This window comes from Chrysemys picta, chromosome 8 (genome assembly GCF_011386835.1).
Source record: "Chrysemys picta bellii isolate R12L10 chromosome 8, ASM1138683v2, whole genome shotgun sequence".
In the NCBI taxonomy this organism is placed as follows: domain Eukaryota; kingdom Metazoa; phylum Chordata; order Testudines; family Emydidae; genus Chrysemys; species Chrysemys picta.
In genome coordinates this window covers 98,585,514-98,602,717 of record NC_088798.1, presented here as the reverse complement: position 1 = coordinate 98,602,717, position 17,204 = coordinate 98,585,514, and the positions used below count along the sequence as shown (strand labels likewise).

The 17,204-nt window shown below is 40.6% G+C and overlaps 1 protein-coding gene across 3 annotated transcripts; it reads right to left on the bottom strand.

Annotated features, from left to right (window-relative positions):
• Positions 1-1,708: 1,708 nt before the first annotated feature.
• Positions 1,709-14,241, bottom strand: UBE2B (ubiquitin conjugating enzyme E2 B). Of its 3 annotated transcripts, none has more exons than XM_005309452.5 (6): positions 14,005-14,241; positions 9,762-9,842; positions 8,897-8,922; positions 7,257-7,346; positions 5,286-5,374; positions 1,709-4,112 (listed from the first exon to the last, which is right to left on the bottom strand). In XM_005309452.5, exons 1-6 carry the CDS (start codon positions 14,046-14,048, stop codon positions 3,984-3,986), a joined length of 459 nt encoding a protein of 152 aa, XP_005309509.1. In that variant the 5' UTR covers positions 14,049-14,241; the 3' UTR covers positions 1,709-3,983. The 3 variants fall into 3 exon arrangements, with proteins under 3 accessions (XP_005309509.1, XP_005309511.1, XP_042706817.1); XM_005309454.5 differs by having other exon boundaries at positions 13,341-14,021; XM_042850883.2 differs by lacking the exon at positions 7,257-7,346 and having other exon boundaries at positions 14,005-14,205.
• Between the last annotated feature and the right edge of the window lie 2,963 nt (positions 14,242-17,204).

The window sequence follows — 17,204 nt, the reverse complement described above, 5'->3', positions numbered from 1 at the left end:
GGAGGGGAAGGAAGAGTGGGACTCTCTTCAGGCAGGAGGCCTCAGTTAGCCTCTCCTTCCAGCAGAAACAGACCTAGCTTCATCTCTACTATGGTGCCCTAAAGCCCTTCAAAATACCTATTGCTCACATTGAATCCCACTGGGAACTGGCCAGTTTCCTAAGGGTTAAGGATCTGCTTCTGCAATGGCAAACCTCTCCTTCAGTGGTAGTATGAGCAGGCTTAAATTATTTGGCATTTCTACCAATATAAAAGTTGTTAGAGTGACACTTGTACTTCCATATCTCAGTCCACCAGTACTGCACATAGTTATGCAATGTTACCCTAAATACGACAAAGACCATGTTTAGAGAGTAGTCAAAAAATAAAACTACTGTTATATTTGCAATGGGCTAACACAAAATCCAACTTCTGTCCATTCATCTTTCTTTGATATTCTCTCTTAAATCAGCCACCTGAGTTACAAAGGCTATAAACAATCTGTTTACGCAGCAGATTGTATCAAGAGCTTCTGGGGATGGAAAATTCAAAGCATTCCCATTCCTCAAAGCTTCTCAGTAGTTTTAAATAAAAGCATATATTTATTTATCAAGAAGTTTAAATACATAGCCACAAGTTTAGACTAGCACTATCGAGGAAAGAAACATGAATAAATTACTCATCTAAATAGCTCTTATAGTACCATAATGGAACATGTTCTTCAAAAGATTTCAAATTAATATACGCAGTCTTAGGAGCTTCGTTTCTAATATCCCTGCTGTACACCAAATTCTCCAGAAACAACTGTGCAGAGAACTACTGTCATCCCCCCAAACAATTAATTACAGTCCATTCTATCCTTTCATCTACAAGTGGCTTCTCCAGATCATTTTGCATCTGAAAATAAATAAATAAAAGCAGCTGCCTCAGTTCAACCAACCAGCACTCTGGAACACTTCCTCTTGCTTTAGTATCTTTTGACGGCAGTGACTTCACTCCATTATTATCTTCATAAATATTTCCCCATAAACTGAAGTTTTCTTTGGTTTATTGCCTACCTGTGAATTGATAGCTTTAAAACACCTATTATTGGCAGGGCAATCATTTTGAGATGCTGTGCTGTTTGAAACAGTAATTTGACAATGTTTTTTCAATGTGGAGACATTTCAAATTTATCTATGATCAGGAGAAGTCTTCTCTTAACATCCCATGGTTCTGTTATTTATATTACGGTAGCACCGATGGGCTCCAGCCATAGATCTGAGCCCTGCTGTGCCAGGCCCCATATAAAACACAAAGAGACAGTCCCAGCCCTGAAGAGCTTATAGCTTAAGTATAAGATAAGAGACCATGGGCAGCTGCAGTAGAGAGGGAAGTTCAAGGTAACAGTGAGACAACACAGGTCACTATAAGCAGCAGCAGTCAGAGTCAACCAGCTGCCTAACCATTGCAAAAATTTTTTATACGCATCACAGAAGAGAATTTGAAGGACAATGAGGTGGACTTCATTAACGTTCTAGATGAATACATTCCATCTATGGTTGGAGGAAGGAAGAGGCACATGATGTTAAGGATGACCAATACAAAAAGTTATTTTCATTATGTACCGTAATTGGCTGAGCAAAGTGAGGTCCTATATTCAACTAGATGGCATTTCTCTGTTGGGCATATACTGTTTCAGTTTTGAAATCTAATATCAATACATGCAAAAGTCAGTAAATAGTCCATGATGAATTATAATACAACTGTTTACTGCATCAGTGTATAAATAAAGGCAGAGCTTGCTTTTACCTGCCAGCATTTCATAGTCTTTTAGTTTCTAACTGAAGCCAAATTAAACTTCTGTTTTTTTCAAGAGGAGTATTGAGCAATACACTGGCATATATTTACATTGCTCCCTTTTTATTACTCATTCGTACAACATCTTACAAATGAGCCCTTAAAAGGCAGTTTGGCAAAGTGATTAATATCAGCACCTTTGTTGCGTCGGTATCCCGTGTGTTTTCAATGTATTCCAAGGGCTTGTCTACATGGGAAAAAAGGCCATAGCAGCTGGTGCACACTAGCTATTCTGCACTAACTGCCCCAGTAGACACTCTTACTGCACACTAAAACAGTCTTTGTGCACCGTAGCTTACTGCACTTTGGAAGTTGATTAAGCTAAATTACCCGCAGGCATCCAATGCACAATAAGTGTCCACACGGGTAGCTGGTAGGCAATAGCTAGTATGTTTTAAATTCACACCCTAGATTACTTCGCACTTACTTCCCTGTGTAGACAAGTCCTTAGTTTAATGATAAAAATAAGTTTGTGCTGGCTTGTACATCCTCAGCAAAATTGTTAACTAAGATAGAAATGCAGTTACTGTCATGCCTTATACTTGTACAACCCCCGTAGAGATTGCACGGTTGTACACAGGTAATGGAAGATGGAATCTGAAGTCTAAGAGATGGTACGTGTATCGCTGGGGACAAAATAGGGCCTGTAAAATCTTTATTACAGATGATGTGATATTACAGGGACCCAACCTAACTTTCCGATTGCAGGGAGAAGTTATTAAAGTGGCAGTTATAAAACCCCACCTCACTTTAATTGTAAAGTGAACAAATTTGATCTCAAGTCTCAGAAACAGCCATGGAACTAGACAATATCACTTTTACAATCACATTTAAATGTAGTTCTCTGAAATCATTCTGTCTTGCAGGAGTTTGTTTTCTAGGTGGAATGGGTAAGAGACCCAACTGTTTGGCTACAATTAGAAAATAAACATCAACAATACATCTCAGTAACAGTATGTGATACATGATAGATTTAGGTAATGCTTTGCAATTAGATAAAATTCAGATTTCAGAGTAGCAGCCGGGTTAGTCTGTATCCGCAAAAACAGGAGTACTTGTGGCACCTTAGAGACTAACAAATTTAGAAAATCCCATACTCCCAATTTAAGGAAGAGTAAATATAATAATAAAAATAATATCCTATTATGTATCAACTTGCACAGTAAGACACAAAACCTCTTATTTAGGAATTACGCAATTTTGGATGATCAGAGATCAAGTTATAGTAAACCTATTTCATATGTGTTAAAATGAGATGTGAAAGACCTGTTAAGTTATTAATACTTTCCCTGCATGTGACAAGCTATTAAGCATCTTATACATGTAAGAAACAGTGATACTAATAAAGCTTGTATTAGTGAGAAAAAGGATGGCCTATGGGCCAAAACACAGGACAGAGTCAGATGATATGGGTTCTATTTGCAGCTGTGCCACTGACTTGCAGTGTGACTTTAGACAAGTCACTTATCTGTGCCTCAGTTTCCCCATTTGTAAAATGGGGCAGATACTTCCCTACCACATATGAGCAAGAAGACTTTCAGGACCAAATTAAGCTCCAGTGTAGGTAGACATGTCTCCACTGAAGACTATTAATGAGTTACACATCACAGCAAGGTTTTCCTCATATTTGTAAAGTGCATAATATTAGCATTTATCAAGAGAAAAAAGATTCAACACTAAAACTAAGCCCTTTGAAAGAGATACAAAAGAAAGTAACAAAAGAATGTCTTGCACTGAGGTTATGTATTTAACAGTTTTACATGTAATATTTATATATAAAAACTTTAAGTGCTTTTCTCCAATTTAAAAATCTAAAGAATTCAAAAATAAGGCATTCAATATTTGAAAAAGTACAGATTTACAAAATGTGTATATTCTTTCATGAAAACTCCACATCAACATTATACACTTGGAAAAAAAATACAAACAGGATATATTACAAATTTATGTAGCAATAACTTAGTTCATACCATGCAATAAAAAGTACATTAATCAAGATACACAAGCTTTTAAAGTTTCTAAACTGAAGGGCTTAATTTTTTTGCAAACATGTTTGTATGCAAATCCTTAGAACTTGTGGCACTTAAAATTTCTGGTAGCCTTTCTACTGAGTGTTAAATTGTACACAATGATTATGAGGAGGAAGATTAACAAAGTAGTCATCTATTATGAATCGTTCCAGCTTTGCTCAACAATAGCTGAAACTCTTTTCTCATATTCACGTTTGTTTTCCTGATAAAGTTGTGCTGCCTGACTGTTTGCAGGACTGTTTGGATTAGGTTCATCAAGCAGAGACTGTGAGAGGACGGGGAAAGAAAAAAAAAATGAGATACTTGGACCATTATGTTCTAGATAGTAATTTCATTTAAAAAAACCCACACACCATGGGAAACAACAAGATGTTGATTTTACAACTAGCTCAAGCCCTGTACTCCTGGGGTAATTCTGTGCCACAATGCAGAATTTCATGTCCCCCTCTATCCCCCCGACAGAATTAGGGCTGCAGAGTTGCTGACTGCCACTAGGGGCCGCTGGACTCTGCAGAGCCAGGCTCACAGTAAGTTTAACACCCAGCCTCCTCATTCTCCCTGGGATGGAAGAGGGCCTGAGAGACCCAGGTCTGGCAAAGAGTGAGGAAGAGCAGGGCTGCACCACACCATATACCCAGCCGGAACAGTAAAGAAGCTGAGGGGAGTAAAGGCTCTGGGGGTGAGGATGTCTAGGTCAGGGGGTGCCACGCCACTGGGGGGAGGAGGGTGTGGCTATCTCCGGGGGCCCCACACAGCGCCCTCCAAGACCCCCCAACTGGAACTAGGTTGTCATAGGGTTTCTTTAACTGTCTACTCCTGGGGAATCTCTTTTGTTGTTGTGTGTATTGTTGACACACTTGTTGACAGGTATTTTGAAATAAATTACCAAAATAATTGAAAATGGAGTGATTACATTGTGTTATTTTGACAAATAAAATATGCAGATTTTTGCAGAATTTTAAAATAGCGTGTGCATAATTTTTCATTTTTTGGTGCAGAATTCCCCCAGAAGTAGCCCTAACATATGAAATAGTTCCATCCTAAATTAATGCAGTCCAAGTAGCTGGATTCCAGTAATACTGGCTCTTTAACGATTTCATAAGCATAACGAAACATAGGCTTCAAAATAAAAGCGTTAACATTTCTCAGACACCCTGGCCTTAAATACACAAACATTACTGTCACATCTGGAATAATAATGATCAGAAAAATGAATCCAAATAAATGTCCTCCTATAAGCATTCCCTGACGGGATTATTTTTATTGCTTAGAAATAAAGTGAATATATAGTTCATCAACGAACTAGTCTTTAAAATCAGCTTAAAAGGACTTGATTACTTTTCAGTACATTTCATTGGTGTTGATGCTGTTTATTTCACTGTGTCATCGGTTTTGTGAAGGAGGGTAATCATCATATACTTAGCTTGCTAAAAATTACCTGAATTGAAGTTAAAATAGATGAAACATCATACGTTGGACTCCAGCGATTCTGAAGGATGTCTAAACATATGCTACCATCCGCATAAACTGTAAACAGAACATAGAAATTATTTAAAACTCTGGCCATTTTTAATTTGTTGTGATTAAACACTGCGTGAATGGATGCACTATTTATATTGGAATGTGACAATTCAGTTTCACTGAACATTTTAGGAAGCATGATAAAGGGAAATAAAGTGTACTTCTGAGGAGAGCATTTTTGTAAGAATCTGACACCAGTTTTATACCTTGTATTTAGGGGAAAATACTGAAAGCAAACAAAATATGTAACATAAGAGGAGAGGAAGGATGGTCCAGGACTTAGGGCTCTAGCCTGGAATGTGCGAGCTCTGGCTTCAATTCCCTCCTCCATTTGTATGATCTTGGGCAAGTCACTTAGGAAACTGAGTCACAAAGAGACAATCTGTAAACCAGAGATAACAGTATTTCCCTACCTCATAGAGGTGTTGTGAAGATAATTATGTTAAAAGATTGTGGGAACTCAGATACTATGAGAATAAGGGCCATATGAAGTACCTAAAAAAGAGATACTGGAATTCTTTATGTTTCACAGTGGGGAGAAAAATGAGTAGGCAGATTTGAATTTGGGTAGGGTATGCCTACATTTCTCATGGCCCATGTGACGGAAGAATCATCAGAGTGCTACATATGCCACAGTGCTGAATCAAACTGATATGATGCCAGTGATCTTCACTCAGTGTTTGCCCAACAGGAGCACTAGTATTCTAGAATAGCAGAGGTATAATTACACTCCTTTGCTGCTTCTTAGAGAAGGGGAAAAAATACAGCTTATCTACCCCTCACACCAAGTGTCTTGTGAAGTGTCTCTGGAGCATGACTAGAGAAGCACTAAGGACCCATCCTGCTCCCAGTGAAGTTAAGATTCCTGCTAACTTGAATTGGTGCATGATCATGACACATATGCATACATAAAGCAAGTAATCCTGATGAAAAAGGGGAACAGAGAAAAAAAAAAAAGAGCAAAGGAGAAATGCACACAATGCTCCGGCGATCAATGTACTGGGGGTCGATTTAGCGGGTCTAGTGAAGACTTGCTAAATCGACGACAGAGCGCTCTCCGGTCGACCCCAGTACTACACAAGGAACAAGAAGAGTAAGGTAAGTCGATGGGAGAGTGTATCCTGTCAACCCAGCACAGTGTAGACACCGCAGTAAGTTGACCTAAGCTACATTGACTCCAGCTAAGTTATTCATGTAGACAGCCTCAGGTAGCTAGTGACAGGTACCAGGGTCTGAATTAAGTCCCTTGCTGCTTAGGCCAGCAAAACTTCAGAAGTAGTTCATTCAGTTTTTAAGAGAGTAATTATATCATCATTCTAGCAGGCTGAAGGAGCAGCTTTGATAAGCTTTGTTTAAAATAAGAAAAAAAAACAAAAAACCACCAAGGTCTCCTCTGCCAAACAGAAGATTGCCACTATTCAAGACAGGTAGTTGCAGTGGAACAAGGAAGTAAAAAGGATTATACAAAAGACCTTCCTAAAAAAGAAGGAGCAGAAGAAAAAAAAAAAATAAGAGGGAAAAAAATTAAGTGTTTGATTTTAGTGAGAGCAGGAGACAAGAGACCCAGCAATAAAGCATCTTGCTAAAATGGAAAGTTCTCAGAAACCTACAGTGGTTATAAGAGAGTAGGATATCAATAGTCTTCCAAGATATTTCATTTCCTCACTGGCTAATATTTGCATTAGCTAACAAGACTACACAATGATTACAGAATACAGAAGTAGCTTCTTCTAACTAAAACTTTCCTGGCATCAGGATTTTTACTGAACATTTGATATACTGTATATCTACTTTGAAAAAAAAATGTTAAACATTGCTGAGCTTCAGGCTGTGATATCACACTATCCTATTCTATATTTGTTTTGGCAAAATAAGTCTGAATACTCACCATTCGGATGAAACATTTTTGATAAAAACCTAACAGTTGGAGGCTTATTTGGATATTCTTCTGAAAATTCTATTATTAGTTTAAAAGTACCTGTCCAAGAAAGCAAACACAAAAACATTATGTAACTATAATTGTATCAAAACATCTTTGTGAACACTTGACAACATGGTATTTATATTTCAAATGCCAATAAAGCTGATACGTATTGCTATGAACAAAAATAGCATCAGCATCTTTGTAAAATTTAGAGGAGCCTACTCAATACACAGAAAAGCAACTATTTAAATAGCGTACAACTTTAGTTATCTAAAAATTGTAACTGACACTTAGTTCAGACCACTGGAGGATTTTCTAGGTTATTACCAGATTCCGGGGAGGTGACACTGCATTTGGATAACAGGAAGTTTTGGACAACTGTATGTGACCAATAGTTTAAAAAAAAAAATAAATAAATAAAGGAGAGAGAGAGAGAGAGAGCGCGCGCGCTCTCTCATCTGCCATTTTGTTCAGCCAAAGTTTCCAATTGGTTCCTGTTTTGACAGTTTTGGGGATTCAGTGAATCAGAAGGTAAGTTTTCCTGCCTGGAAACACTTCTAAAGAAGAATTTTTTTTTAAAGGAGAACTACTGAATTTCTGTTGACACCATTAATCAACAATTTAAAAATAATGACTATCATCACCCACTAGCTATTTTAGTGTCTCTTCAGTAGGCCTGACCTTCCAGTGCTTAGTCATTGAAATCTATGGGAGTTTGACCTAAAAATGGACTATGGCTGAGCCCAGTACATGAAAAGATGGATTTTTATAAGAAATGGCTTCAACCTTTAAAACTTGAGACTGATTTACTGAAAAATATTTATTAAGGACCAGTGAATATGTATGCCACTTAGCACTAATTTCAACCAATTTCCATCCACTTTCACCTAACCTCTCTCTCCCTTCCCCGCTCCACACACCCACCCACCAAGCTATTTTCTGACTTGCAAGGAAACTAGAAAGCCCCCTTCTTAATGACCATTCCTTGCAGAACTGAAACCACCCCCCCTTTCTGCATATACAGTAGATATTACACTTATACAGTTCTTTCGTGTTTGTTTACAATTGATCTTTTTCATTAAAACAATTTTATACAGAGATCACGTCAAGATTATTTCCTCTTGCTCTTAATGAAATCTGATTCACCTTTGTGTTGTACCCTGTGCTAAAGACAAAGCCATACGTAACCAGAGACTGTGAAAATCTTTGTGATTAGGCATAAGACATATGAAACAGTCTGATGGTATTAGCCTTCAGATCTCCTACTGAACATTCCACTCTCCCTGTATATAAACACTTCTAGATATGGCCACTGCTTCACAGGTTTACAGTTACTCATCAACCACTGCAGAGACAAGACAATGCACTGGTACGAGTTTTGGTCAAAATACAGTAGTCTCTGTTAGACAGCAAGCCCTTACCAACTCACATTGTTTGTTGGCTTGATTTTCCTAGTTCAAAATTAAGTTCTGTGTGTATTGTGGCTTAAAAAAAAACCCCCAACATACAACATTTTATATATACGAAATATAAAAATCCTTCTTAAAAGCAATGCTGGGACCATTTACAAAAGAAGAAGGGAATAAAAAAAATTAGCTACCTACCATCCTCAAAAGGGGTACCTTCTGGCCTAGAAATAAAAAATACAAATATAAACATACTATCTATTTTTACACAGGCACCCACACTTCCCCCATCCCCTTCAAATTAGAAATAGGGGTGGGGTGGTGGGAGTAAATAATTAAGATGTAACTCCTTGATATTTCCCAGGATACGCAAAGTACTCTCCTATTAAACTGGTAACTTAGTTTTTAATCCAGAAATTGGATTTCTTACAATTGATCCAGGACAATAACTGTATTTCATAAAATGGGGATGACCAGAATCAATGGGCAGATTCAGATTCCACTCAAACTGCAATAAGGTCACTAGCAAAGTACTAAGATTTATGATGAAAGACTGAACTGGTTCCCAATCCGTGAGATACCTAATGTAACTAGACAAGTTCTGCCCACAGAATTGTATCGTAAACCAATCTGGTCACTGCTAACACATCTAAATTTGTCTGCAAAGGGCATGGAATTCTTATGTGCTTCTTAGGGGGAACCCTGCCTTTTCTTGTTTTCCTACCCAATCTTCAACATAACAATCTCCTTGCTTTCACTATGAATGGATACAAAATTTAAAAAAAAGACAAGAAAATGGACATTATAAGGCTACAGCAGGACAAAAATGTAGCTGCTTTCCTTGTGTGCTCTACTATGCCTCAGTATTCAAGGCTATAGACCAAAGAAACCTATTTCCTCCTCAAAACATACTTACTAATTTTTGCCAGTTTGTCTCAAACTCAGCATTTTGACTTAGTACATGCACATAGTCTCAAGCATTTTCACAGAATCAGCCATTATCTAACTTATATTTAACCATTTAGTATTATCTTCTCTACAGTGAGCAAAAGTCTTCTCTTACCCAAATATAACTGCATTCCATTGCATAATGTTATTCTCAGATGGTGCACCACTGACACCCACAGGAGGGTCTTCTTGCAATCTAACAATTAAAAAAATAGAATATGAAAAGATATACATGTTAAATATATATATATTACACACACACAAGCAAAACAGGATAATACTCAGACAGAAACGTGTAAGCATATTCAGAGTTTGTACCCATTTCTCCTTCAGGACTAGAGAATTCAGGCTGTGGTTTGGAACACAGACTACATACTTCAGTGTTATATGCACATTAAATATTCCAGACACAGAAGCCCACCAAGGGATGCAGATCAGGATTTTCTCTTCAAATATTTTGTCAATATATAAAGACAGATCAGCACTAAATAAATAAGTGCAGCATATGTTTCCTCATGCATGGAACACAGCATCAAATACAAGAGCAGTTATGAAACATCTTGTACATCTGGTTTAAAACACCACATAGCAAATGATGAAATGAGCATTCAGAACGACACCCGCTGGCTACAGCGGTGAAGAGAAAATGATGTATAACCACAAATTGACACATCTAAACTGTAACTATTGTGGAAACCAACCAATTATATTTGTGTGATGCACACATTGGAAACTAGTAGAAGGGAACACGGATCAGGTTTTTCTTATGTTTTTAATACTATATGGACCAAATTTAGCCAGCCCACATAGGCCTATTTTGACTAGTAACCTGTTCTCTCAGCATGCTCAGTTCAGACAAGTTAAATGTCAACAGCATGAGCTACCTACCACTTTGGCCAGGAAGAGAAGATAGCTTTGGCATTTAAATCAGGACAAAGTTTCACACACTGCACTGTGGGAAGGTCTTTAACTACAGAGAATTTGTGGTGTGGCCTGAACTGGAAGCTTAACTTGTTTGAACAGAGTCCAGAGATATTTAAGAGCTAGGAACAATATGGTATTTATAGCATTCACATTCCTTTTCTACAAGCAAAACTAAAAGCTGTAATTAAATTAATATTTCTCTGTAATTTTATTCAAAGGGAAGAAAAAAATCAGTATTTAGGTGTGTAATCTGTCAAATCCCTTTCTCATCACCACCTTGTTGGTCACTGTACAAAGTTTACATTCAAACAGTAATCAGAGTTCATAGCCGCACAGATAAGCTGCATGGTCCTGGCTGCTATGTCACCCTAAAAGAAACAGGAAACAAAAACAAACAATATTCCCCACTCACTTAAGACAAGACTCTGACATTTTAAAGATATGTGATCTCAGTTTGCAGGCATAAGATGGATAGATTACATGTCTGATACATTCCATTCCATGTTTTAATGTATTTATTTAGATGTACTTTCCCCTCACATGTAAAATCTCCACTTCACCTCCAATTTTAACAAAATAAAATAAAATAAAAATCACTGCTTCCAACAGCTATTCCTTTTCACGGGTATCATAATTACTTTCATTTTTACCCTCTACGAGACCCTCCACAAGCAAAAAGATTTAATATCCTATTTTCGTTTAACGGGAACTAAAAAACGTTATGTTCAAATAATGCAATATCCAGATGCAATGGGTGAGTTAAGTAGCGTCTAAAGCTCAATTCAGAGGTTCCCAGCTTTGTAGGTTCAAATCAGGCTTTTAATATTGTATTACAAGGCTATGTGAAGCTACAAATGCATATCATACACATATGACCATGGTTTACGGATGTAATACTGTGGTACCTGCAAATACAACTATAGCTAAAAAGGAATACTATTAAAGTTGACTCATTTCCAATAATTTATCAGCCACGTTAATTCATATCATGTTGAAACAAAGCATACAATTTAAAGCCCATAACAATTAGCTTATAAAAGGCTTTTCTACGTGCATAATAGATGTTGTACATAACACATGTAATTAAATGATAAACTGGAACAGTTGTTCCAGAGTGTCTGTAGTTCAGCACTTACCATTTTTAAACAGAATATAACTACCGTACTTTTTTCACTAATGTATAGAAAAAGGTCCTTGTTTACAAACATTTTTAAACAATGTGTGACAAACTATCAACCAGAATAGCATATACATGAATCCAGAAGTGTTTAGTAGTTTTGTGTGCTCATCTTGAGACAAGCCAAGGTGCCAACAAGCTGATGCTTTTATTCACTTCAGCTGGAGTTGTCGATCTTCAGCACTGGGAGGATGGGGGCAAGGAGGGTGGAAGACCAAACAAAGTACCTCAAGACAGGTACCCAAAAACGGAGGCCCAAAAAATGAGGCAAACTCTGAAAATGTTAGCTTTATTGACTAAGCATTTCACTTCTAGGCTCACAAAAAAGTTACAAAAAACAACTAGAGAATGTTGATGTGTGATCTCCAGAGGTGGGTTTTTTTTGTTTTGTTTGTTTTTAAAAGATCTTAAGTCTTTGAATAATGAGAGTATATTTGAAACCTGCATAAATATTTACAGGCTCAATATTTCCTCCTCTGTCAAGTTCCAGCCTGAAGCAAAGTTTGACATCATGCAGCCAGTTCCCTTAAATTAGAGGGTTATTGCATCATGGAATCTCTGATATAATCAGAATGTACTGCTTTAAATGTTATAACTAAGTGTTTGGTCTATAAACAGTGGCTTTTAGGAATAATACAGGTTTCCTAACACAACCACAGGCATTACACCTCTACCCCGATATAATACGAATTCGGATATAACGCAGTAAAGCAGCGCTCCGGGGGGGCAGGGCTGCGCACTCTGGCAGATCAAAGCAAGTTCGATATAACGCAGTTTCACCTATAACACGGTAAGACTTTTTGGCTCCCGAGGACAGCGTTATATTGGGGTAGAGGTGTATAACGAAAGGCTCTTTGGACATTTCTCATGCAAGCTGTTGACAGAGAAAGGAGAGTGGCCACTGTTTTAAAGACATAAGCAGCAACTTTTATCCATAGATGCCTCCAGATGTCAGCATACAGTAAGAAGTAGAGAACTTTGGAGGAAGTAACCCTAAACAAAAACAAAAGCAGCCTCCTTTCTACAGAGGCAGAGATTCAACTAATCCCTTTAGTAGGGCAGGATATTTTAACTTTCTTATCAAGGGGTGTGTGTGTGTGTGTAGGAACAGCATTTACCATATAGACCCAAATTTGCTCAGCATCCCTGCCCCAAAGAGTACAAGGGGAAAAGACTGCTGGTCTGGTAGTCCTGACCCCAGGAACAGAGCTTTGACAAACCAGCGTTTTGCCCTCTTACCAGCATTAAGAGAGCTTTTTGCATTCCTTGAGAGCAGACAATCCAGAAAGTGAAAAGATTGTTTCTGTATTATTAAGTCTCCCTTTCAAAGAACAGTCCAGCATGGGGGAAGGGGAAAGGGGACAAAGATAAATAAAGCAGATTAAATCCTAAACATGGAGAAGCCCTATACTGGTGCACATACTTGATACATTGGAGAATTTAGGGATTCAGTGTAGTCCAGTGAATAGGGCTCTAGACTGTGGGAGTCAGCAGACTAGATTCTATTCCTAGCTCTGTTACTGACTTTGGGCAAGTCACTTCACCTCTCCGGGACTCAGTTTCCCCAAGTACCACACAGACAGCAATACCTACCTGTCCTTTGAGCTCAGTGGCTGGAGAGGGCTGTACAAGAGCCAAGTGTCACTCCTGGTCTCCAGACCATGGCAGGCCGATCCGGAGGCAGATACCCGAGACACCTGAGGGGTCTGCCTGCCCCCTGCTTTACACCTGGGCAACGCCCGCACAGCTCGCCAGGCCCCGAGGCCTTGTGGATTTGTGTTGGCAGCTCCTGTGCGCCAGCCTCGGGGCCGCTCCCTAGGCCTGACTCACCCAGCTCACAGCGCCGACCCCAGCCCAGCAGCGGGGTGGAACAGGACAGGGGAACCCCCTGCGCTGCCACCCCGCCCCCAAGCCAGGGAGCGCCCACAGCTGCTCCCACCCCGCAGCAACAAGGGGCTAGCTGCCGGGTACCCCCGAGCCCCACAGGTACACGGCCCTGTGGTGGGGGTGCCAGGGGGCTCCTACCCCTCTCCCCACCGCACGCAACGCAGCCCCAGGAGCTTGGAGCAGCGCCCGGGGCGAGCCAGGACCCCGCGGGGAAGCTCCTGCCTGGGCCAGCTACACGCAGGGCATGGCGGGACGCCAGGGGGCCCCACGGGGGGGCATGAGGGGAGCCCCTGTGCTCCCTCGGGAGGGCACGACCCCGGCACGCACCCCCCGGGGAGGGCTGGGGAGCCGGCCAAGGCGAGACGCTCACCTCTTGAAGTCCCTCATGAGCCTCCGCCTGGCCGGAGTGGACATGATCCTCTCTGGGAAAAGAGTCCCTGTCCCCAGGAGCCTCAGCACCGCTCACAGCGCGGCGGTCTCCCTCCCCAGCCTGCAGCAGTGACGGCGGCACAAACAACCCTGCAATGGCGTCTCCCTCCGCCTGGGGGAGGGAAAGTCACAGGCCCTCTCTGCGACCGTACCACTACTTCTGGTGGGGAGAGTGTGTGCGCGTGTCCGCCCTCCGAACGTACCACTGCGCCGGCCGCGGGGGGAGGCAAGCCGCCGACGTTCTAACCTCAGGACCGGCCGCGGCCCGGAGTAGGGACGTGCGACGTCAGCGAATCTCTTCGCGAGCCCAGCCCGGCTGCCAGGCGACGGCCCTGGAGGCAGGAGAACGCTCTGGAGGCACAACTCAGTGTCTAACAAGTTCCCTGCGCTTTAGAAACGTATGAATAATGCACACAAACACGGGTGCTGGTGGGACTAGGGGTGCTGCCGCACTGCTGGCTTGAAGTGGTTTCCAGGGTTTCCTGTTTGGTTCAATGGCTCTCAGAGCCCCCCCATTATACAAATTGTGCCAGCAGGACTGCACACAGAGAAATAGGCCCCTGCCCTAGGTACATCCTCAGCGGCCTTGGCAAATTCCTGCCTAGCCTCACCTGCCAGGTGGGCAGATGGGCCTGCCAGCTGCACAGCTCCATAGGGTGAGCAGAGGGCAAAGTGGGCTGCAGCTCCCTCCCCCTGCCTTTTCTGCTTTGGAAGTGGATTGAGTTCAACCAAAGACATTTTTATTCCAAAATAAGAACATCCACCCATGTGGAGCTATTTGGGAGTAGCTATTCTGCTTTAAATTCACACTCCATCTTATCCCAAAAGGCCTTTCCTTTAGGGTGACCAGATGTCCCGATTTTATTGGGACAGTCCCGATTTTGGGGTCTTTTTCTTATATAGGCTCCTGTTACCCCCCATCCCCTGTCCCAGTTTTTCACACTTGCTGTCTGGTCACCCTACTTTCGTTTCATGTGTAAACTAGCCCCCATAGGGGCTATCAGGCACAGGGCATAGTTAATGCTGCTTCCAGCACAGTCCTCAAGAAGCAGATGCTACTGAAGCCATGCCTACACTACAGTGACTATACTGGTATAGCAACATCGCCCCAGCATAACCCAGTAGTGAAGACACAGCCTACGCTGACAGAAGAGGTTTGTCCATCTGTGTAGAGGTTTTTCCATTTGTGTAAGAACACCACCTCCCTGAGTCAGATTGCCAACCCTCCAGGATTGGCCTGGAGTCTCCAGGAATTAAAGATTAATATTGAAGTAAAGATTATGGCATGTGATTAAATCTCCAACCAAAATTGGCAACCCTATCCTTGGACCCCCCAGAATCCTGTTCACAATGAAATGGGCACTCTATGGCAATTAAAGTGTGGAGCAGAGAAGCAGCTACACTGAATCATAGTCCATATTTAAAATTTAGGTTGACGTAGCCACATCGCTCAGGGGTGTGGAAAATCCACACTCCTGTATGATGTAACCTAACCCTTAGTGTGGACGTTGACCTAACAACTGTCACTTGTTTCCTTACCTGCTTGCTTTTGCTTCCTGCTACCTATATACTTGAAGAGGATCATCAGGCCCTTAATTACTTGTAACCCCTAATGCAGTATTTTAAAAACACCTGTGTTAGCTAATAATGGTGTTTTCTTATTACTAGATGAAACAGATTCTAAACTAAAGCTGCTTTGTGTGCTTTATTCAGGGATCCCATTGTGCTAGGTGCCATGCAAACATATACAAAGAGATGGTCCCTGCCCCAAAGAGTTTATAATGTAAGCCCCCCATCCTGTAAACACTTATTCACATGCTTAATTTTAATAATGTTTATATTTCCATTGTCACAAGACAATGGAACTGCTCACCTGCAAGTTAGGCATGTGCATACATGTTTGCAGGGTCAGGGCTTAATATAAAGAAACAAAAATCTTATAAAATCTTCCATTGTAATGGAAGACAGAAAGGATCTATTAAGTTAGCTAGAGCTAGTTCATACTTGTTAATGCAGAATTGTTTCCTACATCCAGGGCCAGCTCCAGGCACCAGCTTACCAAGCAGGTGCTTGGGGTGGCCACTTCGGAGAGGGGCGGCATGTCCAGCTGTTCGGCGGTAATTCGGCGGACGGTCCCTCACTCCTACTCAGAGCGAAGGACCTCCCGCCGAATTGTCGCCGCAGATCACGATCGCGGCTTTTTTTTTTTGGCTGCTTGGGGCGGCCAAAACCCTGGAGCCGGTCCTGCCTACATCAATAGGAAATAATTCCCTCTGCCCGTGTGCCAAGTGATCTCTCTTTCCTCTTTCAAAATTGCTCCCCTGACTTCCTTCACTTTTATTCTATTGCTGGTCATCTCGAATTCTCTTGCATACCTGGCCTTCAAATTGTTTATATTGTGCAAATTAAATTATTAATTCTTCAGGGGAAGGACATTATCCAACTTTGTGTTTGTAAAAGCCATATGCATGTTTGGCCCTATATAGGTAATAGATAATAAAATAAATAACAACAACAATAATAAAAATAATAATAATGTTAGTTTAACAAAATTAATTGACTTCACTGTTGTTAATATACTGCGTACCCTTGCTACTGAGAACTCTGTGGTGGCAGTGGGGATACAATTCAGATCTCCTGTGCCAAAAGCATAGTTCCCTACTCCTTGAAGGAGACCTTCACTACATTAGCGATTGGCAGAGTACAGCCTATGACATATAGCTGAGCAGTTATGATTCCTTCCAGTAGAGGGCAGTGGTATCCATCCACACTGGCTAGTTCATTACAATATTGCACAGTGCTTTGTCCAAAATCAGATATAGTGTGACCATATCATATGGATTAATCTTAACTAATTAAGGGGATATTTTATTTTATCCTGAGATTAAAGATACATTTTAATTAATTTATTTTCTTAGAAAAAATAAAAACAAAGTTTTGTGCATTTTCTCTTTCAGGCAGTTATATGTAACACTATTATTTAGGTGGATTATGTGGAGTTTTTTTTTAATCAAATTAAATTCATTCTGGGTTGTATTTTAAGTTAAATCACAACTGCAATAGTCAAAGTATGCAGTTAATATGCATGTGATTTTGGGGTTTCTCTTATAATTCCCTTGCTATGAAGATTTACCGAATCTT

What these genes read in the sequence shown, in the direction of transcription:
- UBE2B (XM_005309452.5), bottom strand. Translation starts at nt 14,048, where the DNA reads ATGTCCACTCCGGCCAGGCGGAGGCTCATGAGGGACTTCAAGAG. An exon ending in AGGTACCCCTTTTGAGGATG is followed by an intron (nt 7,347 to 8,896) that starts GTAGGTAGCTAA and finishes TTTCTTGGACAG; the next exon opens with GTACTTTTAAACTAATAATA. An exon ending in CTATTTTAACTTCAATTCAG is followed by an intron (nt 4,113 to 5,285) that starts GTAATTTTTAGC and finishes GTCCTCTCACAG; the next exon opens with TCTCTGCTTGATGAACCTAA.